The sequence below is a fragment of the Euleptes europaea genome, chromosome 3 (genome assembly GCF_029931775.1).
Source record: "Euleptes europaea isolate rEulEur1 chromosome 3, rEulEur1.hap1, whole genome shotgun sequence".
In the NCBI taxonomy this organism is placed as follows: domain Eukaryota; kingdom Metazoa; phylum Chordata; class Lepidosauria; order Squamata; family Sphaerodactylidae; genus Euleptes; species Euleptes europaea.
The window spans coordinates 44,605,765-44,630,704 of NC_079314.1; the positions used below are offsets into that span (position 1 = coordinate 44,605,765).

General features: G+C 44.8%; 1 protein-coding gene and 1 non-coding gene across 3 annotated transcripts in view; both read left to right on the forward strand.

The window, feature by feature from the left end:
* The first annotated feature begins 990 nt into the window (after nucleotides 1-990).
* Nucleotides 991-24,940, forward strand: part of MAGI2 (membrane associated guanylate kinase, WW and PDZ domain containing 2) — a 723,148-nt gene continuing 699,198 nt past the window's right edge. Inside the window, exon 1 of one of the 2 annotated variants that reach the window (XM_056845941.1) lies at nucleotides 991-1,291. In XM_056845941.1, the coding sequence (XP_056701919.1) occupies nucleotides 991-1,291 (301 nt within the window). The remainder of the gene's footprint in view (nucleotides 1,292-24,940) is intronic. The other variant, XM_056845940.1, reaches the window with a different exon arrangement.
* TRNAR-GCG (transfer RNA arginine (anticodon GCG)) lies at nucleotides 5,894-5,968 on the forward strand. The gene has a single exon. It is a non-coding gene; the product is annotated as a tRNA-Arg (tRNA).

Below are 24,940 nucleotides of genomic sequence, written 5' to 3' on the forward strand. Positions count from 1 at the left end.
TTCGCCCCTGCTCCGCAGCGCCCCCTGCAGGACTTCTCCAGGCGTGTTTTTGAACAGCGGGAGCTGGGGGAATCCGCGAGGCCAGCGTAGGGTTGCCCGCTCCCCGTCCACAACCGGCGGGAGGCTTTGGGGGCGGAGCCTGAGGGGGGCGGGACTTCAGTGCCCGAGAGAACCCAACGGCCAAAGCGGCCACGGTCTCCAGGTGAACCGACCTCTATCGGCGGGAGATCAGTCATCAGAGCAGGAGATCTCCCGCGACTACCTGGAGGTTATGTGAAAAAATAGTATTCAGCTCACGCTAATTATGCAAAAGTGCGATCGCACTTTTGCATAATTAGCGTGAGCTGAATACTATTTTTTTCACATCGCTAGTCTGTTTGGTATTAGGAGCTTCTTTTTGCTAAACTACCTGGAGGTTGGCAACCCTAGGCGAGCCCCTGGGTGGGTGGGGGGGAAGGACACCAGAGCGGCCAGCCAGGGCGAGGCCACGCGGCCCCCCAGCGCGGGAGAGCCCGAGGGGGGCAACAAACCGGAGGCGGCCGGCGGGGCGGCGCGCCCTTCCCCTCCCCCCACCCCCCGCCGCCGCCGCCGCCGCCGCCGTTTCCAGCCTCTCTCTCGGTCTTCACTACCGGGTCAGGCTCTGAGGGAAGCGAGTGTGTGCGCGAGGCAGCCAGCCAGCCAGCCAGCCCCGCTCCCCGCCTCCCACAGCCCCCGCCCGCCCTTCTCCCTCTCCCCTCCCCTCCCCTACTGTACAACTAGTACCCAGAGGCACACAGACACACACGCCGCGCGCTCCCGGCCTCCTGGCGGCTGCCGCAGCTGCCCCGGCCAACGGCTCCCGTGAGGGGAAAGCGGGCGCCTCCCCCTCCCCTCCCCTCAGACGACCGGGAAGGGAAGAGGCGAGGCGGCCGTCCCCCCTCCCTCCGCCCGCGGCGGCCAAGTGCAAGGACAGCCCGAGGCGGCGGGCCGGGCCCCCCCGCGCCCACGGCGATGTCCAAGGGCTTGAAGAAGAAAAGCCACTGGACGAGCCGGGTCCACGAGTGCGCCGTAGCCCGCGACGCCGAGGGCCAGCTGGGCTTCGAGCTCCAGGGGGGAGCCGAGAACGGGCAGTTCCCCTACCTGGGCGAGGTGCGGGCCGGCCAGGTGCTCTACGAGGGCGGCGGCAGGCTGGCGGCCGACGAGCTGCTGCTGGAGGTGAACGAGACCCCCGTGGCCGGCCTCACCATCCGCGACGTGCTGGCCGTCATCAAGCACTGCAAGGACCCCGTCCGGCTCAAGTGCGTCAAGCAAGGTAAGCGGGGGGGGGGGGGGCGGCGGCGGGAGAGGCGGCCAACTTTCCGCCCCTGCCCGCCCGCTCGGCTCGGCCCTCCTGCCCCTCTCGGGGAGGGGGACGGCGGCGCCGCATCCTCGCCCCGGCCTCCCGGGCCAGGGGGATGGCCCTGCCGAGGGGAGCGCCGGAAACTGCGGCGGGGCCCTGCTGGGACGGCTCGCTGATGGGGACCGGGCAGGGCTTCAGTCCGGGTCTCCCCCCCCCCCCCAGAAGCCCGGGTTGCCCCGGGCCGTTGACGCACGGGACGTTTTGCCTTGGGTTGACTGCTCTCCGGATGCGCCTTTCCCCCATCCGAATTCGAAACTCGGCACGGGGGCTTCTTTTGGGCTATTTATTCATGGGTGGCTTTGCCTGGGATTTGCCACTCTCTAAAAGTGCATTTCCTCCCATCCAAATGATCAAAACTCAAAAATAACACCACCCCCCCGCAGAGTTTTGAGATTTCGGATGGGGGAAATGTGCATCTATTGAGCTGCAAATCCAAGGCGAAACCTCCCATGCGTGAATGGCCCTGGTGGAGGTGAAGCAATAGGGAAAGTAGCCTGCCTCTTCACATCTACCCTCTCGCTCTGCCGGCAACTGCAGGTTCCTCGCTGGATCTAAGATTGAGGCTGCAGCCCCTGTGCTTACTTAGGATCATAGAGTTGGAAGGGACCACCAGGGTTATCTAGTCCAACCGCCTGTGCAATGCGGGAAATTTACAACTACCTCCCCACACACACACCCAGTGACCCCTACTCCATGCCCAGAAGATGGCCAAGATGCCCTCCCCTCTCATCATCTGCTTAAGGTCATAGAATCAGCATTTCTGGCCGATGGTCATCTAGCCTCTGCTTAAAAACCTCCAGTGAAGGAGAGTTTACCACCTCCTGAGGAAACCTGTTCCACTGAGGAACCGCTCTGTTAGAATTTTAAATGGGGGTAAACCAGCATGGCTACATAAGCAGACTCCCACAACCCTGATTCCTGAGAGAAAGTGCCAGTTGCTCACAACCAACGTACATGGGATTATGGCTGTTTGCCTGCAGTCCCATTCCCAGATTACCACCAAGTAAATCTCTTTGAGTTCAAGAGGACTTGCTTGGGGAGGCATTCATGCCTAGAATCAAGCTGCATGAATTCCAGGGCAGATGGCAGGCTTGATCCTGGTGCCAGCGTGATTCTTTTATTTGGAAACCGAGCCCTGGATGTGGAGGTGGTGGTGGGGATACAGTTCCAACCAGGAAAGCGGTGGCTCAAACGCATGGCTCGCAAAGGAAGGAAGTAGGGAGAAGTGTGGTTAAATATTATGCTTCAGCTCAAATAAATAGTGTTCCCTGGAAAGCATCATCAGTGACTAACTCTCCAGAGTAGTAGTTGTAGGTATGGCAGGGACCAGCCACTGCTGAGAACCTGCACCATGCACCAGAGAGCTCTTTCCAATCACTTGGAACAACCATAATGGCTGTGAGTTGGATCATCAGCCTTTGGGGAGGTGGGGTGAGGGTGAGAGGGGCAGTATTGAATTTAGGAGATGGGTTTTCCCCTGGATCTGCATGACAGGCTGACTGCCTTGTGGTGAAGGCATTGGTTTCTAGGCGATGCAGAGCTCCTTCCTAAGGTAAGGAGGATTTGCAGCATACTTGAAAGACTAACAGACTTATTTAAAGCATAAGCTTTCATGGGCTGGGGGCCACTTCATCAGATGCATGAAGTGAGGCCTCTGTCAGCAGATATATCAGTAGGAGAGGATGGTGAATAGGGTGTTTAAAAGGCTATGAAATGCAATCTGAGACACTGCAGTGCAAAAGGATACGAGATAAGTATAGTGACCATTCACAGTGGCTGTAAATGGTGTCTATGAATGCTAATCTTAAAGGTGCTACAAGAGTTATTGTTGTTTCTCCAATGCAGTAATACCTGAATTTGTTCCTGCCCTAAGAATCAGTGGAGATTCCTCCTCCCCCCCCCACCTTTGACTGAAAATAACTCTCTTAACTTATTGAAACAGGATCATTTGCAGGAGTGCTAGAAAGTCCTGTTTAATCATAAGGAGAAATTGGTTCTTGTAGGTTATCTGGGCTGTGTGACCGTGGTCTTGGTATTTTCTTTCCTGACGTTTCGCCAGAAGCTGTGGCAGGCATCTTCAGAGGAGTAACACTGAAGGACAGTGTCTCTCAGTGTCAAGTGTGTAGGAAGAGTAATATATAGTCAGAAAGGGGTTGGGTTTGAGCTGAATCATTGTCCTGCAAAAAGTATCAAAGGTAATGTGCTAATCATTGTCCTGTAAGTATCAAGATCATGTGCTAATGAGGGTGTGGTATGTTAATATGCACATTATCATTAGCACATGATCTTGATACTTACAGGACAATGATTAGCACATTACCTTTGATACTTTTTGCAGGACAATGATTCAGCTCAAACCCAACCCCTTTCTGACTATATGTTACTCTTCCTACACACTTGACACTGAGAGACACTGTCCTTCAGTGTTACTCCTCTGAAGATGCCTGCCACAGCTGCTGGCGAAACGTCAGGAAAGAAAATACCAAGACCACGGTCACACAGCCCGGATAACCTACAAGAACCAATGAACTCTGACTGTGAAAGCCTTCGACAATATAAGGAGAAATGTTGGTGAATTTTTGTTTTGTAAATGTTTGTGAATGTTTGTTTTGTTTGTACTTTTGTGTTCTTATCTGCAAGGGATAAGTGAAAGTAATGTTGCCATTGAAGGTTTGCAGTGGAAGTTTCTCTTACTCAGCAAAGCTCATTTGAGGAATCCAGCTGCTTCAAGGGAGGTTGTTAAGAACTGAAAATCAATATATCTCTGGTGTATAATTGGAAAACTGGCCTCAGGCCTTGGAGCCTAGACAAAGAGCAAATAGAAACTAATAAAAGTTCTTGTGTATTGGAACAAGCGTATACAGTGATAAAACTGTAAAGTCTGACAGTTGTTGAATGGAGACCTTAAGCACATGTCTGCACTATAAGCATAACTAGTCTGTATCCTGATGGACTTGATGACTTTATCTGTAGATCCCTGGTACCTGTAGTGTTGTGAGGTTGCTGAGAAGCCTCTTAAAGAGATCCTAATTGCCTGGGATCATGGTGAGGTTAATTATAATCTGTAAGAATTTATTTTCATGCTGTGTGGATACTTGCCACCAAGACGGAGCGGTAAAGAAACACCTTACCTGAGAAGCAGAATGTGAACAAGTTCTCTAATCTAGCCCCTCTCATTCAACTTCAAGTTAGATTCACTTTTGTTGTTGTGTTCTCTTGTAGATATTTCTGTGTTGTTATTTTGCATGCCTGAAAGGATGGATGTGTTCCAAAATTTGAACTAGGCATATAAGTACCTAATTTTGTCTTATAGTAGAGTTGTGTCTTTAAAACTTTCTTTGTTTTGACTGTTTTGAGTAAACTGGCGCCTGAGTATGTGGCAGAGAATATGTGTCAGACTTCTGTACAAGGTTAAGGTAGTCCCCTGTGCTACTGGTAGAAAAGCAATGGTGCATGAATAATTCTCAATGGGAGATCATTGGAAACCGCTGATTTTGTTGAACTAAGAATATGGGAACTTGGATCTGTCATGCCTTACTGCTGTTCTGCGTGTTATTCCTGACTTTGGTTGGATTTATGTGTGTCTGATTCTACGCAGCATAAATGGAAGCTATTATCTTAGCTTTTCGTAATAAATTTCAATGAATTTAAATGACAGATGACAGCCTTAGAAAATAAGACGTCTGTTGCTGCTATTCTTTTTGTCTTTGCATAAAAAACAAAAGTGTACAACTTACTTTGATGCTTTGTTGTAAACATACTTTAAATATGTATGTACACCATAGTCAATGTCTTCCATTGGATCACCTGTTCCCCGTGGTAACTGATGCTGTTATATCCTGCCATTTGGCGGGATGAATGACATGACTCAGTTTCCTTGTGGGGGAAAAGGCAAGTCCAGTTCATTTACATTGTATTCTGCTTCATTCCTGCTCTCATTAATGTTTATGTATTTTGGAGTTGCAGTACTTTTTAGCAATTCATTACCATCTGTAACATTATAAAAATGCATGCGTCAGTGACATTGCATGGGGCTTGTTGACATCACTTGCAGTTTTTCTCATTGCTCATGTGGCTGAAGAATACTAGGATTGATGTAAACTACAACCACAAGGAATTTCAATGCAAATGCACATTTTTCTTCATCTGAGTCAGAAAGTCAAAAAAGCTAATCACCTGCCTTTTGATGTTTCGGTCATTGGCAGATACCCTTCAGTTAGAGCAGTGGCCCCAATCACCCACGGATTGCGACCGTCGGGTGAGTCACAGGGCTGCCAGACTTATTTATTTATTTATTTTGCTGCTGTTTGGAAAGGGCCTGCTGCTAACATGCATAAATAGGAGCAAAATACCGCCTGTCTCTGTTGGCACACATGTTAAGAAGAACAGCAGTGGTCACTCAGCAGTGGAAAGGACGTGTGCTTATCATAGGCGCTTCCAAAGATTGCCATCCATGCAAAACCGATTCCTTGTCTGTCCACTTTCCTATCAGTCAGTCCTTCAGAGTTCTGCCCTGGAGAGGCTGTGGCTCAGTGGTAGAGCATCTGCTTGCGGTGCAGAAGGTCCCAGGTTCAATCCCTGGCATCTCCAGTTAAAGGGACTAAGCAAGTAGGCGATGGGAAAGACCTCTGCCTAAGACCCTGGAGAGCCGCTGCCTGTCTGAGTAGACAATACTGACTTTGATGAACCAAGGGTCTGAGTCAGTATAAGGCAGCTTCATGTGTACTCACGTGCTTGCAGTGTGGGGAGTGCTTTGTACCATAAATGCAGCCAGGGAGCATTGGCCATTTTGGGTGGGTGGGCAGGCCAGGCAAGGAGGGGGAGGCCTCTGCATTAGCTTGTTCCTTGCTAAAGTCCACCTCTGATTGTATTTCCTTTTCCTGGTTCTTTTGGTCCGCTGGCCTTGACACTGATGAGGTCATAACTTTGCCATTTTTTCTTCCTGTCACATGACACTGGAGTAAGTTATTACAGATCAGTGGGCCTCATGTTGCTGGCGGGGTGGGGGGTAAATGTTGAAAGGTTTAAGGTTCTGGAGAGGTTGAAGAACAATGCATTATAGCCTATATTTCCCACGATATCTGGCTCTGTTCTGTTCTGTCCATTAGCTGGTGACTCCCCCAAAGGGAGTGAGTTTCAGGACTCTGCTCCCGGACTTGCATGGTTTATATATGGTCAAATCAGCCTTTCAAAAATGCAATCCAATTTAGCCTTTATACTCCTCCTTATTTAGCATATGCAAGCTTTCTATGTAAAGTTTGTTTCCAGTTGAAAATTATTTTTCTAAGCAGTGTGCCTCACAAAGAAGGGTAGTCAATAAAGTTCTCTGTTTTTGTAGCTTTGTTATTGTGTTTTTTTTTAAGTTTAAGACATGCTTGGTCAAGGTTAATATAGTCACAATAATTTCTTCATAAATTTATCAGTGATCTTCTTTCACTGCACATAGTTAATTAAAGCCGCATGACCTTGAATTAGCCATGTGACTATTTTGGCTGGTCTTATGGAGTTAAGTGCTATCAGAGGGTTGTTACAGATGTGCAGGTAGAACATTGCCATTTATAATGTGGTTATTAAAGATCTTTTAATGTTCTTGATTAAATCATCAAGTTCACTATTGAAATTACTCTTGTGTTTTCATTCTGTTTCTTAGGGACTTGAACCCTTTCTGAAGTACCATGAAGAAAATCAAAATGTTTTAATAATTATTCTTCAGCAGATGCAGCTTTGGAAATAATAAAAAGTTTGCCTATTCACAAAATGTTCGTGCTTTGTAATTAATTAAATCTTGTGTCTTATGCAAGAACTGATCTTCTTGCTGCACAGTGCTGTGAATGTCATCCCTTGTTGCACTATATGGACATTTACTTGTATTCAGTTCAGTCTTCCCCAAATTTGCTTCTTTTTGATCTTCTGGGGAAACGGAGTTCAAACATGTTATCAGGCAGTCTGGATTGGAAGGTGCCCATTATCCAAAGTCCCACCCATACCAGTGTAATTTTCCTTGTAGTGCTTTTCAAGGGCTATTTTCAGGCTTAAAACAACAATAGTCATTGCTAGATTACTATAGTATTAAAATGGTGTACTGACAATCTACTAGTTCCTCTAAATTCCAAGCTTTCATTAAAAAATAGAGCAATCCTAGTCAGGTCTGCTCAGAAGATTGGCCATTTTATTCTGTGGTTCTTATGCCCGTAAAAGCATCACAACCTAGGTATCTAGCTCTTCCCATTACTGAGGGATACATTTCCCTTTATATCTCTGCAATGAAAAGGACTGGAGATGTCCTTTTCTTAGAAACTGAAAGCTAGAAGTTAGTAGATTGTGACAATGGATAGTTTTAATGCTATATATCTGCCTTTTTAAAAAAAAAAAAAGGAAAAAGCCTTCTGGCAGCACAGGGAAATGACTGCCATAAGAAAGATGCGGCAAAACTGTTGTGTGGAGGCTCTCTTGCTACAGTGAATTCCTCTGTTTTCAAAGCAGCAATGAGACTACATGGAGAATCATCATGTGAAAGCAATTGTGATCCATGCACACATTTGTTAGTATTTCTACATGTTCTTGAACTCTTTATTGCCAGTGGATTCTTAGAGAGTTTATAGCCTGCTCTGCAGAGCATTGCCTTTGCCAGATAGTTTTGCGAGAATTTGTGTGTTGCTGTGATGGGACATTTTTATTTATTTACTTAATTTATACCCCACCTTTCTCCCCAATGGGGATCCAGATTTCCTTACATCGTTCTCCTCTACCTCATAGCAATCCTGTGAGGTAGGATATGCCAAGAGGGTGTGGCTGGCCCAAGGTCACCCAACAAGCTTCCATGGCAGGGGGGGGGAATTCAAACTTGAGTATCCCAGATCCTAGTCCAGCACTCTAACCACTGCACCTGACTGACATACATAAGAAGAAGAAGAGTTGGTTTTTATATCCTGCTTTTCTCTACGTTAAGGAATCTCAAAGTGGCTTACAATCGCAATCCCTTCCTTTCCCCACAACAGGCACCTTGTGAGGCAGGTGGGACTGAAAGGGTTCTGAGGGAACTGTGAGTGGCCCAAGGTCACCCAGCAGGCTTCTTGTGGAGGTGTGGGGAATCAAACCCATTTCTGCAGATTAGAGTCCGCCCCCTCACTGGCGGTCTTTAAGTAGTGGTTGGACAAACCCATGTCAAGGATGGTTAGTGCTGATCCAGGATTGGGCAGGGGGTTGTACTAGATGGCCTTTATGGTCCCTTCCAACTCTGATTCTTAAAAGCTACTCCACACAGTTACGATCTTCTCTTAAAGTGTGTTTTGATGGCCTGTTTCTCGCTTCCATAACATGTTGGCAACTGAGTTCTGAACATGTCTGCTACTTCTGCGAATACTTATTTTAATTGTAAAGAAGCTTCCTTCAACTTTAAACATACTTTTTCATTAGTAATAAATATGTTTGCCTTATTTTGCCAATGCCCACTGAAGTAGCTTTTCATTCACAGAGGTAAAATCCAAAAATTCTTTGTGTGAATTGTAGCACCAGCAAATGGGAAGGACTTGCCTTTTCATAAAAAATTGGGGGGGGGCAACTACATGTGTACTCTCCCCCCTCCATGCATATGTGTTGCTGCTCTTGACAGTGCCCTGAATAGGAAAGGCCTTTTTGAGTGGCAGCTCTGTCAGGGTGCTCACATGCTCTGAACTGGCTGGTAATTTTCTTCTTAGAGACTGACAGTCTGAGCCTTGGAATCCACACTATAGATAGGAAGTTAAGTTTTTCATGGGAAAGACAGGTTTGATGTAAGGATTTTTTTTTCATTGTCCACTGGAATTAAATGCATTTGGATTTTACACCTACAGTTTCTTGCTGTTGGTAATTTGGTTTGTTTGAGATAGTTACAGGTGTTAAGCTGTTTGATGGGGTAGCTTTTTTCATTATGTCAGTTTCCTGTATGCCCCCTTCAAAAGCTTTGAGGTTATCAACAGTTTTTTTTAATTCGTGGGCATAAAATATTTAAACCAAACTTTGAACAGAACATATATTAGAAGGTTTCCACTGTACTGTACTGGCATCAGTCTGGCCACCAGAGCCAAACCAAACAAAGATGTTAAAGCATTTTCAAAAGATACTGAAGCTTGTTCTTTGGCAAATCTCCAGGAAAAGGAAATCCACAACTGAAAGCCAGTCACCATTCATACTTCATGCACTGTTGTAGAGAGACGTGTCACTGAGTAAATGTTCTTGATATGATCTCATCTCAAACCACATGTAGGCACACAGTTGTAACCCACTCATTCTGGCATGTGCATTTCAACAAAGATTAAAATTATATCTGATGTTAATCCATAGTACAGAAGAGTCATTTAGCCTGTTCTTGAAATCTGTTGGGGATAAATGGCTCTTAAAAATTATATAAGACTGGATTGGCAGTTGCACATGGGCTTACAGGATGGCATGAAGTAAAACTGACAAACTAGCACAGACATGGGCCTGCAGGATGTCATAGAGGTAAAACTGAGAAAGTAGCATTTTGGGGCATCTCTTTATTGCACAGTGACATTCAGATCTTTATGACCAGTTTAGGAATTATAAGGGATGTGATGGTGCCTCTGTTCCCTGGCGATGTATTATCTCTTTCTAATGCAAACAGCGTAAAGTGAGACATCATTATTATTTGCATCTCCCAGCCTTGCCACATTCAGTTGCCAAGCGGGTAAGAAAGAAAGATGCACACCACAATGACATCACATCATGTGTTGTTCGCATTAGGTGTTATAAGAAAGAAGAGGATAGAGAAGAAAATATAGCAGGGGCAGCTTTGTGACTTTTATAGTGTCTTATCTTGTGAGGTATCATGGTTCATATCTTGAGACAGACAAAAAATAGTGGAGAGTTCTGTTTTGTTCCAGCAGTCGTAAACACTGATTTGAGACTTATGGTTATTTCTAGTTCTTCTTAAAGTTCCAAGTGAGGTCAAGTTCATCTCCTTTTTTCAAACTATAATCAGACAAATGGGGATCCGCAACAAAATGTTGTGGGATCTTTTATGGTTTTCTGCCCCCTACCCATCACTCTTTCTTTCTCTTTCTGCCTCCCTAAACCCATGACTCTCTCTTTCTCCATCCTACCACTGCTTCTCTTAATCTTGCTGCTCCCCACCTCATTCCATCTTCCCCCCATCCCCCTCTTCCCCATCACATTCCATCTTCCCCCATCTTCCCATCTTCCTCCCCACCACATCCCATCTTCCCAACCCCTCATCCTAGCTTCCCTCCCAAAGCCCAATGCAATTCACTTTAGACCCTGGCTGCAGCAATGGCAGTGTCTGGGAGCTGCAGCAGGCTGGAGCGGCTCTTAGCGACATGTGACGTCTTCTGGGCTCTACCACGGTTGTGGCCAGACCTGGCATGAATCCCAGCAACGGCTGCCGCTCTGGCCAGGCTTGCAGCGTTTTCCGGGCTCCACTGCACCTGCAGCCGGGCCCAGAGCAGCTCCCAGCGACTGCTGCTGCCGCCAGTGTCCAGGGCTCTGCTGCAGCAGCAGCCACAACCCTCTCCAGCTTCACAAATAGTAAGTGCATTGTCTTTGCATGCGCAGGCAACACTTTTTTAAAATATTGAGGGAATTTAACCCCCGTTGTTTGTTTTTATTTTTACTTTTCAGTTTTTTTCTGCAGACCTAGGTGGTCCTCCAAGTCTGCAGAAACATCTGTTTGGGGTAAATGTGCCCACAGTCCGCAGATTCAGGTAACCGCAGATAGGGGCAGACTTGGGAATTAGATATATAGATGCTCTTATGTGGACAGTTAAAGCTGAAGGTTTGGGGAGGGTACAATCCACAAGCTATTTTCTGTGGACCACATCTTGGAGACTGCCAGGATTCTCATAAAGAATGCTGGACTAGCTGATGGTTGGTTAGAGTCTTTGAGTTGGAAGGAGCTTTAGAGGCCATCTAATCCAACCCCATGCTTTTAATGCAAGAAATCCAAAGCTTGAGCATTCCCTACAGATGGTGTCCAGCTCTTGTTGAGGAGTCCACATCCTTCCTCCCGGTAATTGGTTCCACTACTGAACCTCTCTCACCATTAGAAAGTTTCTTCTATTAATGACCAATGTCTGTCCAGGTACAACTGAATTAGATGTAGTGTTCCCTTCTGGATGTGACAGCCTTTCAGATATTTGAAAATCATAATCATGTCTTCCTCAGTCTTCTTTTCTCCAAGCTTAAGTATGCCCAGTTCCTCCAACCTTTCTTTAAAGGACTTGTTTTCCAGATCTCTGGTCATTTCCATTGCCTTTCTTGAAGTGGTTCCAAATTGTCTGCGTCATTCTTAAAATGGAGTACTCAGAACTGGGCACAGTACTCCCACTGAGGTTTAGCTAGTATACAGTAGAGTTAAATTGTTTAATACTATGCCTTTCTAAATGCAGCCTTAAGATTGTGTTGGCCTATTTTGGCCCTTAAAATGTATGCTGCCTGGAGTTCAACTTGTGATTAGCTGCAAGTTTTGAAGTCCTTTTCACAAGTAATTTGTCCTCTACTCTGTGCCTGTACATTTGATTCTTTTTGCCTGCAAATATATTTGTGAGGTATCATGGCTCATATCTTAAGCTAGAGAGCATAATTGGGATCACTTAAGTCAGACTAATTATGCCTTCATTGACATACATTTTAAGGGCCAAAATGCACAGACACAAATGGTCCATTATTAGGAAAGTAAATAGTTTCATACACACACAAAAATTAGCCCCAGATAGAATTTAAATCTTTCCTTCCAAGGTTCTACCTCCATTTAAATAACCCTACTAGGCTGCAAGTGGCTCCATGTGGGGAGGGGGGAAAGGAAGTTTAACCTGTAATTAGCTTTGTGGATGGGAAATGGCAGTGCTTGAACCTATCTTTTCCATCAACAGAGGTATTTGTCGCTTTGGAGGAGCTATTTAAGTCATGGGCGAAGCATGGATGAAAGAGTTAAACACTCTTTTCCTCAACAACTGTTTCTGGATCTTCAACCCCTCTGCCTGAAGCTGCTAATTAAACTTTAAAAAATGTTGAAGAACCTACTGATGGATCTTTTCCATTTCTTCTCTTTGGCCCCTAATTTTGTAAACGTAAAATGTACTGGTGGACCATGGGAATTCTAATAAAAACAAAAAAAGAAAGTAAATTATGCATGACTGAAGGCAGCCCACCCATTTTTTTTAGGGATTCTTTTTCTTTAAAGAGGTTAGCAAACATAACGTTGCAGATGTTAGACATTTAGTGATAATTATGGTGCAAATATAATATAATGGAATTCAGTGAGTTCCTATGTATCTGCAAGTTATTTTCCATATGAATATAGTAATTATATAAAAATGCATATGTAATGATAACTTTCCTTTAAAATTAGAGGGAAGGTCCCAGAATAATAATAATAATTACTGGTGTGCTTTTATATTACAAAACACTGTTTTAAGCAGGAGTGGTTTTATGGCTTTATTAAAGCAAACTTCCTTATAAAAATAGGTTGCAAATGCTTGACAATATGGGAGGGCTGTTGGAGAATAACGATAGTCCTAGGGTTGCCTGCTCTGGGTTAGGAAATTCCTGTAGATCTTGGGGGTGGAGCCTGGGGAGGGTAGGAGGAGGGGCCTCAGCAGGATTTAATTACACACACTCCACCTTCCAAAGCAGCCATTCCTCCAGGGAAATTGATCACCGTCATCTAGAGATCAGCTGTATCTCCAGGCCCCACCTGTAGGTTGGCAAACATAGGTAGTCACTAGGAGATATAAACTGGATATTATTGGTAAGCCAGAGAAGCCATATTTGATTTCTAGAAGAAAGGAAATGTTATGCATTACCAGAATGCTAACATCGTGTTAGGATCTTCATGTATAGACATCTCTGTCTGACATTTTAATAAAACTGTTTTCTGTATCTGGTAAGTGTGCATTCTGCATGCGTAGATATTTCTGTGTGTGTTGTGTTAAGTGCCGTCAAGTCGCTTCCGACTCATGGCGACCCTATGAATGAAAGTCCTCCAAAATGTCCTATCTTTGACAGCCTTGCTCAGATCTTGCAAATTGAAGGCTGTGGCTTCCTTTATTGAGTCAATCCATCTCTTGTTGGGTCTTCCTCTTTTCCTGCTGCCCTCAACTTTTCCTATCATGACGGTCTTTTCCAGTGACTCTTGTCGTCTCATGACGTGACCAAAATACGACAGCCTCAGTTTAGTCATTTTAGCTTCTAGGGTCAGTTCAAGCTTGATTTGATCTATAACCCACTGATTTGTTTTTTTGGCAGTCCACGGAATCTGCAACACTCTCCTCCAACACCACATTTCAAAGGAATCTATTTTTTTCCTATCAGCTTTCTTCATTGTCCAGCTTTCACACCCATACATAGTAATAGGGAATATGATGGCATGAATTAATCTAGTCTTGGTGGCCAGAGTCACATCCTTACACTTCAAAATCTTTTCTAGCTCCTTCATGGCTGCCCTTCCCAGTCTCAATCTCCTTCTAATTTCTTGGCTGCAGTCTCCCTTTTGGTTGATGGTGGAGCCAAGGAATAGAAAGTCTTGAACAATTTCAATTTCCTCATTGTCAACCTTAAAGTTGTGTAATTCTCCTGTAGTCATTACTTTTGTTTTCTTGATGTTCAGCTGCAGTCCTGCTTTGGCACTTTCTCTTTTAACTTTCAGCAGTAGTTGTTTCAAATCTTCACTATTTTCTGCCAATAATGTAGTGTCATCAGCATATCTCAAATTATTAATGTTCCTCCCTCCAATTTTCACTCCACCTTCATCTAAATCTAATCCTGCTTTCCTAAAAATTCTAGATGCCGCTAAAGAGGCCCTTCCCCATACTGAAGCTTGAATTGGGATCCCTTTCATAGAAGGACTCCCCCCCCCTTGTGCTGGAGCATTGGGCTGTGCAGACTGGTTGTGAACTTCTTGAACAATTGCAAGCCTAAGAGCTAGTATTAAATCTACATACTAGAACACTTTGTGAACACTTATACATACTAGTGGCTCTTTCCCTTCCAGTTAAGGATTTTTTGGATCGAAGTTGTTGGGATCTTTGGAGAAGTTAACAGGGTTTATGTATTTTTTTAGGCATGGCTTATTGATGTATTTATCATAGATTCCTTTTTTGAGAGTATGTTCCAGAAGAGTTGCAAAAAATAATGCACCCAGTAACCACTGGCTACTAAAAATTGGGCCTGGCACCTGGATTGATGACAGCAAGAAATAAGTTGTTCCTCCTCCCATGCATGGCTGACCAGTGCTGCTACTTAGTCCTGACTTAACAGTAGGGCATGATTTTCTTTCATTGCTAGGGTTGCCAGCTCTGGGTTGGAAAATGCCTGGAGATTTTTGGGGTGAATCCTGAGGAGAGTGGGGTTTGAAAAGGGGAGGGACTTAAGTGGAGTACAATGCCATAGAGTCCACCGAGCAGCCATTTTTTCTAGGTGAACTGATATATGTTGCCTGGAGATCAGTTGTAATCCCTGGAGATCTCCAGCCAGCACCTGGAGCTTGGCAACCCTGTTCATTGCATCTGAGGAAGTGAACTCTAACTCATGAAAGCTCATACTAGAATAAATGCTGTTAGTCTTTAAGGTGCCACTATACTTCTCTCCCTCTCCCTCTCTTTTTGGATATCCTCTCTACTAACTCAGCTAATCTCTCCATCATCCATTAGCAGTTTGTGGTAGCCCAGGGGCTGGATGAGGACAGCACTGCATTTTATTCAAGTTTCCTCTTTCCATTCAGTTTACCACTCAATATTTTCCCATAGTTCTCCACCCTAGAATCATAGGGTTGGAAGGTACAACCAGGGTCATCTAGTCCAACCCCCTGCACAATGCAGGAAATTCTAAACTACCTCCCCCTTACACCCCCAGTGACCCATACTTCATGCCCAGAAGATGCCCAAGATGTCCTCCCTTTCATCATCTGTCTAAGGTCATAGAATCAGCATTGCTGACAGATGGCCATCTAGCCTCTGCTTAAAAACCTCAAGGGAAGGAGAGCTTACCACCTCCCAAGGAAGCCTGTTCCACTGAGGAACCGCTGTAACTGTTAGAAAATTCTTCCTAATGTCTAGACAGAAACTCTTTTGATTTAACTTCAACCCGTTGGTTCTGGTCCGACCTTCTGGAACAACATTACCATTCTTTGTCTCCACAGGATTTTGGGTCTTTCTTTCATATGCCCTTCCTTCACAGACCCGAGTTTCTCTTTCCCTGCATTATTTTATACACTCAGTGTTCATTCCTTCCTTTTTGGGGGTTCATCTTCTCAGACATGTTCTCTTTATATTTGCCCTTTTCCTCCAATAGCTGGAAGAGCTTAACTTGAGCTGGGGATTTCCACAGTACAAGTCCAGGCTTTGAGTGGCAGGGCTCGGCTTTGGAAGATATGGAGAAAATTGTAGTAAGAGAAGTTGATATGAGTTTGCCCCTCACTGCTGAGTAATTGCAACTAGCAGCCAGTCATTGACACCAGAGTTCTCAAGTCAAGGAAAACTACATGTTGTGTGAGGCTTTTTTACCTCTGCATTTTTATAAAGCCAAAAGTAGCCTTGACAGGCTGCAAACAGAAGCAGGTGGAAAGGTATCTAGTGGCTCCAAAAGGGTTTAGACAAATTCATGGCAGATAGGTCCATTAATGGCTATTTTATCAATGAATATTAGCCATGATGGTTATATGGGAAGAAACCACAGAATTTTGTGTGAGATGTACCGTAGTTGGAACCTCAAATTCTAGGTAGGATAGATCCCTAACACTTCATTAAACAAAAGGGAGTGCCGGGATTTGGAGTAGCTGCGGTCTGGCCTTGAGAAAAAAACTGTTGCACCTCTAGTCCGTAACATCCTACGGTACTTTGTTTCTAGTGTGTAGGATCATGCTGGCAAAACTGGCTTAGTACCAGCTGAAGTTGTATAGTTGTAATTTTTCTTATGCTTCTGTGGCCCCTTCCTACCTATCTGTGCTATGTAAATGCTGTGCCTTTTAGCTAGCCAGGTTGTCAGACATTAACTTATTATTGACCATAACCATTTTAACAACACAACGCCAGAAGTAACACACAGTCACTGTGCATAAAGCCCACAATGTTACACAGTTACGGTATGTAATAGCAGCAAATTAGATAAAGGTCCTAATCAAATCAGCCTACCGCTGATACTGGCATGATGTTGTGGGTCTGCCTGCTAATGCCTCCTTGGATGAAGAAGAGACAGAGGAAGCTGGCCTCAGCCCTTGGGTGCAGCAGGAAGACCCGCTGGACAAGATAGAGACTCCATCAGGAACAGATGGTGAGTCTCAGGCCGAAGTCAGAGCACCACACCCTCAGTCTCCCAGCGCGAGAGTCGAAACTGAAATAGAAGTGCTGCAGCCACCAGTCTCACCCCCGAGGTTGCCAGAGCCCTTGCAATGCTTGAGAAGGGGGAGTATACCTCTTGGTAGAAAATTCCTCTCCAGCCACACGATAAGGAAGCAATCACCAATTTACATTTTATATCACACACAGTGTGGTATGATATTGGAGCATATTCTGAGGGTAATACCAAGCTAATCATGTTGTCTAAGAGCATGTCTGCTTGAGAATTGCCTATTACCTTCTTAGGTTGTATGTCTAATCTGTGAGCTGCAGTTTTTCCCAGTGACCTTCTGTGTGTACTTCAAAATATTCATGAAAAGCATGGTGCGCACAGGGTTCTTCCTATAAGTCTGCCAAGTATTTACTCTGAACAATGTGTAAATGAATCACAAGCTCATTCATTCTAAAATATAACTTAATAAAGGGTAAAGGCAGTTTTGGATCTAAGCAGACATCTTAGAGAAAGTGTATTGCCAAAATAGCACTTCATTATAGTAATTTATTCATGTGTACTTTTTTTGATAACATGAGGTGAAAAATAATTTGCAATCAGCTTTTTGGAATCAAATACATATTCCTCTGCTTTTTTGTATCAGCAGTAGAACATATCAATAGAACGTACGTTGAATGTAGAACAGATCAGTGGGCAGTTGTCAGGAAATTCCCAGGGTCACTGGTTCCACAGTGATCTCTGGTTACCTGCAATGATAAATTAATACATTGCTTACAGAGCCCCAGCACCTAAGGGTTGCACAAAAAGAATTTTAAGACAGCCTTACCTGTGGACTCATGTTAGTAGCATGGAACTGCCCAGCCACCAAATGATGGCTTGGCAGTCAGGAATGCCCAGTGATTCACAGGCTGTGTTAAAAAAAATGTATCTACCTGGTAAAGGTGAATAGTTGCTCAGGAGCAGGGGCACTGTTGTTGAGGTAATAGCACTGGCAAAAGAGTTTTTAAAAACAGTATTATATCTTACATCCAACCATCTTTCCACTGACTCCTTTTAGCCTTTTGTAAAATTGTGGGAGATTCTGATCATGGATCTCTGGAGTCATGATGCTTTGGGCCTGGAGTGGTATCAGTTGATTCTTTGAAGAAAGAAAGAAAGAAAGACAGACAGACAGACCTGGATGGACAAAAGGAAACAAAACCGATGTTCATACAAAACTGTATTTATAAGGACTAGATACCTCTGTTAGTCTCTTGCCTTGAAAACCCCATAAGGGGTCGCCATAAGTCGCTTGCGACTTGACGTCACTTTACACATGCACACACACACACACATATGTTGAGGCTGACAGTGCAATCTTGCACTTTTCTAAACCCATGATTTAGGATCAGGATTGCTCTGTTAGATTCTAATCCCTGGAAGGAAAGTCAAATTCCATAAGGTCTCTTAAGGCACCCTTAGGCCTGACTTAAAGGTGATGCTGAGGAAGCAAAGAGCTTTCCTGTGTGGCTTTGCATAGTTTCAGGGTCTCCTTTAAACTATGCTGCTACCTGTGCAAAGCACCTAACTTGCTTAGTTTGCATGCCAGAGATCCGTAGCAGTTGCAAGTGCTATGCTGGGGTGCTAACTTTGCACACACAGCAGCTCAGTTTAACAAGACACTGTGCAAGGTCAAACTCCCATTGGGCAGTGCTTTTTCCCTCAGCCAGCGTCATGTTTAAATCAAGCCTTAGTGTCTTAGTTTGGAGGACTGTAGCTCCCAAGTCCATGGTTTTCTTAACCACAGATGTATGCACCTTCTGGAAATGTAGGATAATAATAAAATTAATAAAGGAAAGGAAGGGTCCAGGCTAATGAGAACACCACATGGGGAGGAGATGAAGCCACCAACAACTGCTCACGTGTCAAAGCAGCACATATAACCAAAAGTAGCAGTTCTTAAAAGAGATATCCCATGGTGACCTTGGCATACTTATCAAGCATGTGTGATCAGCAGCTACTGGCCAGCTGCTTTACCAAATGTAGCTGCTGCACAGATGCAAAACTGCTTGCAAGACTGCTTGATTTGAATTGTGAACAAATAATCAAGGCTATTAAATGAGAGGTAGACCCTGGGAAAAAAATGAGTCTCGTACAAGGATAGTGGAAGTGTTGATTACCTGGATTTTAGGGTTTGTTTCTGAATTACCTTTCTAAGCGTAGGGAAAGCATCAACAGTCATGCACAGAATACAACTGCCCTGGTCAACGGGGTGTTTTAAATTTGCTCCTTATTACTGCAGTTATGCACCATCTTGCCACAAAGATCAATTGATTTCTACCCCCATGCCTTTCTGGTCCCCCCCATCAAGTTAGGCAAGCATTAGCATAGGGCAGATTTATCAGTGTAGTGAACTGGAGGCAGCATCTGACACTTAGTTCTCCAAGTATATTTTCTATTTGGCCAAGTGGAAATGTAACATCCCTAATTTCTATGCCATAGGCTCCCCTTCATTTCTCCTACCTCTCACATGAAATTAATATCGGAACCAAAGTTTGCACTAACTATGGATAAATTTAAACTAGGTTTCAAACCCACTTTTAAATATGCTTTCAAAATTTGGTTTGAATCTAACTTGTATCATTAACATTGTATAGCATTAACTGGGGACACTGAGAACTTTTCATTGAGCATACCATTTTTGACAGCTGTGGCCACTCATACACTGATCCCAGACATATTTGCTTTGCCCAGTCTGACTGGACAGCATGTCAAACAGCTTTGGGAACTGCATAGTAACTGTGGTGGTGGAGTTTCATTTCCTTTTGCCTTATTTCTGTTTTTTACTTCTCCCCTATCATTACAGATAGTTAACTGAGGTTATTAAATGACTTGGTGTGTGTACAGGGAAATATGACTCCCATAAGGCTGTGTGAAAATGCACACACATGAAATAATGCCAGAAACAGACTTACACAAAAACCAAATAGTGAATCTTAAAATAACAGAACAAAACAACAACAGGGTTTTGTAAAATAAATAACTGACTGATTTGTCAACTCTAATTGTCTGCAGAGTCGCAGGCAGTAATGACAGGTCTGTTGTGGGAGAGGGTACCAGGTCTTCAGTCAGGCTGTGTGAGAACATGCATTAGTGAAATAATGTCAATTGAACTGTATGTCTATAATAGGAAGTAACCTGCTGGAAAGTAACTGCAGGTTTGCAAACAACCAAACTACTTGATGAAAAATTCCTACATGCTTGAATCACTGAGTTCTTTTGCATCCCTAATATTAGCACTGGTGCTGATATGATTTTGTACTCTGGTTAACTCTAAAAAGGCAAGGGTGGTGGAAATTGTAAATGATGGAGTGTGTGTGTGTGTGTAACGTGTGTTTGTAAAATGTTGTGACTTAGGGGACAGCAAACGCTGTGTCTGCTGCAGACTTCTGTCTGGTAGGTTCTCCTGTATACTATGATCATTATAGAATGCTTTCGTAGAGGAAAGGTGCCTCACAATAAGGAATAAGTTGTATTTATTCTGACATTATTATTTAGGGCTAAGTACCTAATGTATAATACAGTAATTGTGTTTTTGGAGAGATTTTATTTCTTTTTCATGTCAAGCCACTCTGGGTGGTTTTGCTGTGGGTGAACAGAAGACCAGTGGAGAGGAGAGAATGTTTAGTCTCTCCTTCCCAGTTGTGTTTCAAATAATTCCGAACTAGTTTTCTTCCCAAGATGTTAAACATACGAAGACCTGTTTCTTTTACACTTTGGGGGAAAGAATGTTAGGGAAATGTGAGGTGGACAGACATCTGTGCAGGAGAGTTGAGTAACCCAATTCACCTCCCACATCTGAAGTAACCTGCACCTACTCTTGATAAAAGAAAACTGATAGTGCATTCCTAAGATGAGTTACTCCAGTCTAAGCCCATCCATTTCAATGGACATAGACCGGAGTAACTGTCCTTAGGAATGCACTATGTCCATTGAAATGGATGGGCTTAGACTGGAGTAACTCATCTTAGGAATGCACTGTGAGTGTTAGGGGAATCACAGAACTACATGCCCCATATTATTCATCGGGGAAAGAATGTCAGCAGTCCATGAACGCCTAATGAATAATTCTCATCGATAGGAAGATCTTCAGTACTTCTTGTTTCATAGTAATTGCATGTTACAAGTGTAGTTTCTTGAGCAAAATCTTACACCTGGGTGCCACCTAAGAGTGCAGTTATTTCTAGAGAAGAAATACACAGCAGCTGCTTAACAGTACATAGCCGAGCAACCTAAAAGTTCAGGACCAAGAAGCAAAGAACACCCTTTCCATTTAAAACTACCAGGGGATTTGGGGTAGGCAGAGTGTAATTATCCAGCTAATTATCTGCAAAGCCACTACATTAGCCCTCCTTAAATCCTCCTTTAAATTCATCTCTGCTGTGTCCTGCCTAGTTAACAGCTTGTCAGATGAGGTGCTGTGACTTCTGCAGCATTAAGCAGAATTACATCACTGTTTCCTCTTCTGCCATGTAACCCACAGCTATTTTGCTTACCTGTTGTGGGTCATAATATATGAGATTTTAAAGTGTTATTAAACTAAACTGAAAGTGGCTGTTCAACCGCAAATGGCAATCCAAGTACACTGCAGCTTGCTTTATGCTGGCCAGAGTGGTTGCCAGCTCTATGTTGGGAAATACCTGGAGATTTTTGGGGCGGAGCCTGAGGAGGGCAGGGTCTGGGGAGGGGAGGGACTTCAATGCCATAGAACCCAATTGCCAAAGTGGCCATTTTCTCCAGGTGAACTGATCTCTGTCAGCTAGAAATCAGTTGTAATAGCAGGAGATCTCCAGCTAGTACCTGGAGGTTGGCAACCCTATCCTATAGAAAGAATGCACGATCCTGTGAGACGGAGATTTTCCTCCAGGCCTATAATTGGGGACAGCAATGGTTCCATCAAAGCTGGCCTCCCTAAACGCCCCCCCCCATTTCCCCTTTAGATTCTATGAAATTGAATTAGGGGCCCTGACTATATTGCTGGACTTGGTGCAGCCCTCTTTCTCTTATATTGCACCACTTGTTTTCCTTTGGAATTGTTTATCTGTATGAGAATGTAATTTTAATGATAGATGTTATGGTTTTATTGCGATATGGATTACGTTTGATGATGTAAGTTGCCCTGAGTTTAGCTTCAGCCGGGGATGGAGGGCAGGGTAGAAATTAAAAAAGAAGAAATTATCTTGGATTGCTGTGTTCTGGCTGTAATCATATCACTGTGCTCTCAGAAGAAAAAATTATGATTTCTTGAAAGCCTAGTATTGGGGTAGAAATAGGTAATCATGTACTGCATGATTGCTGCTTTTAAAAAAAATCCAGCGTGGTCCAGGTCCTGTGGAGTGCTTTGGTGAGTTGAAAATAAGCCTGTCATTTTATCATCTCCACACACAGAAGTGTGAGAGTTGCTTCCTGTCTTGGGCTACTGGGGAGTATATGTAGATCAAGAAATCATGTGGGCAGGGTGAATCAGATGGGTGTTTTTTTCTCACCAGGTTGGCACTCTGTACCTCAATGGGGGAGCTGATCAGAAGGGAAAGATTCATAGGATTATCTTTTTCCCACTAGTGGTGAAATTCACACCATGCCGTGCATAGCACCGAAGGCTCTCCCTAGAACAGGGGTGGGGAACCTTTTTTCTGCCAAGGGCCATTTGCATATTTATAACATCGGGGGCCATACCGGGCGTAGATCTCCTAGTGGGTGGGGGAGAAGCTAGGGTTGCCAGGTCCTCTTCACCACTGGCGGGAGGTTTTGGGGGTGAAGCCTGAGGAGGGTGGCATAGCCATAGACCCCAGTGGCCAAAGTGGCCATTTTCTCCAGGGGAACTGATCTCTATTGGCTGGAGATCAGTTGTAATAGCAGGAGATCTCCAGCCACCACCTGGAGGTTGGCAACCCTAGGGGAGGCTATGCAGAGAAGGCTTGGAGGGTGCCTCTGCTCCCCCAGGTCTTCCCCCTCCTCCCAGGTGGGAGGGCAGCTAGCTGTGGGCCCAGGCAACCGAGGTGCCAGGGGGGCGCAGCTTGCGGTCTGAGGTCGATCTGCAAGGAAGGAAGGAAAGACGGAAGGAAGGAAGCAGGGAGAAGGAAGGAAAGAAAGAAAGAGAAAGAAAGAAAGAAAGGAAAGGGAGGGAGAAAAAATAGAGAAGGGGGGAGAAAGAAAGAGATAGAAAAAGAGGAGAGAAAGAATAGGAGAGAGAGTGACAGAAAAAGGAAGAAAAGAGAGAAAAGCCTTCACACACACACAGCTGGCTCCATGCGACCGGGCTTCAGCCTTCCCACCTCCCGCACTCCCCGGCCACAAAAATCCTCCACCTGATTGGCTCCCACGCGCATGCTCCGCCACCGGGAGCGCCTTCAGCCTTCCCACCTCCCCCACTCCCCGGCCACAAAAGTCCTCTACCTGATAGGCTCCCACGCGCATGCTCCGCCACCAGGAGCGGCTGGCTTTTTCCTCTTCTTCCCCCCTCCCTCAGCGGCAAGAGAGGTTGTTGTGCCGTGGCGTGCAGGAACACTTCGCCTTCCCTTGGGGGAAGCATCTTTCTCCCTCCTCCTCCTTTCGCTGATTAACAGCTGACAGTCGGCGAGAGGGGGTTTAAAGGGACCATAGCATTCCTGCACGCTGAGGCTTCAGGGAAGGTCATGCTGCGCTGTGTTTCTCTGGCAGGGCCCTGGAGCTCCCGAGGGCCACCAAAAATGGCCTCGGGGGCCGTAAATGGCCCGGGGGCCGGACGTTCCCCATCCCTGCCCTTGAAGATGTGTATGCCACCTTAGCAATATAGGAAGGAGGGGTGGTGGTGGGAAGTGCCATTAGGTTACAGCTGATTTATGGTGACCCTGTAGGGTTTTCAAAGCAAGAGATGAACAGAGGTGGTTTGCCATTGCCTGCCTGTGTGTACCTACCCTGGATTCCTTAATGTTTTCCTGTCCAAGTACTAACCAGGGCTGATACTGCTTAGCTTCTGAGATCTGACAAGATCGAGCTAGCATGGGCCATTCAGGTCAGGTCAGTAGGAGTGCTGAAGTATGCCTTGTACTATATCATTCACATACATAAATGCAGGATGGGACAAAGTCGAGTTGATTTAGTGCAAGGGCATTTGTGATGACTTTCTTGAGTTTCTGCTTAAGCCACTTCTCTTGTACAAGCGGAACTGTTATGTGGGATCCAACCCTTTGTTTTTAAATCAAATACTGTGAGTGGAATATCACCGTGCTTTGAAAAACCATTTTTCCTGGAACATTTCTGACCAATGATACTACAGTACTGTGTTCCTTTCCACATAGTTTCTGTCTGCTGTTTGCTGACCTGCATCCATGGCTACCGCTCTAAAGATAGTAGTGTAGCTTTACCTTGTTTTAGAAATTCCCGTTCCATGTTGTAACATTTATGCGGTATATATTTCCTGAAGAATTTTGTTTTAATCCATTGCTCTTTTCCCTCCTTGCTTACTTATGGAAAACCTTTTCCCACCCCCTTCTCTTGTTAACCATATGTGAGTTCTTCTAATAAGCAAGTGCAAACAGGCACTTTATTGGAACCATGTTTAAGTACCATTTGTCTGGTACTGAAATTTTTTAAGACATCTCTCGGGTGGAGTGGAATTAGGGTTACCAACTTTCAGGTGGCATCTGGAGTTCTTCCAGAATTACAGCTGATGTCCAGTCTACAGAGATAGTTCCCCTGGAGGAAATGACAGTTTCAGAGGGCAGACTCTATGGTTATGCCATAGATTCTAGGTGAAATCTCTCTCCAAATTCTGCCCACCACAGGCACCACCCCCAAATCTTCAAAAATTTCCCAGGGTTGATATCCCAAGGTGGCTCCCTTTTTTATTTTTGGCCGTCAAGCCACAGCTGACTTATTGCAACCCCATAGAGTTTTCAAGGCAAGAGAAGTTTGGAGGTGGTTTGCCATTTCCTGCATCCGTGACATGACCCTGGTTTTCCTTGGAAGTCTCCCCCCTAAATACTAGCCAGAATCAGAGCTGAGAGTGTGTGACTGGGCCAAGGTCACGCAGCAAGCTTCCATGGTGCCAGTAGGGATTTCAACCTAGGTTTGCCGAGTCCTAGTCCGACACCTTAACCACCTTAACCATGGTGTAGTTATTACAAATGGCAGACTCTAATCTGGAGAATTGGTTTTTTTCCCCCACTTCTCCACATTGGAGCCTGCTGGGTGATCTTGGGCTAGTCACAGTTCTCTCAGAACTCTCTCAGCCCCACCTAC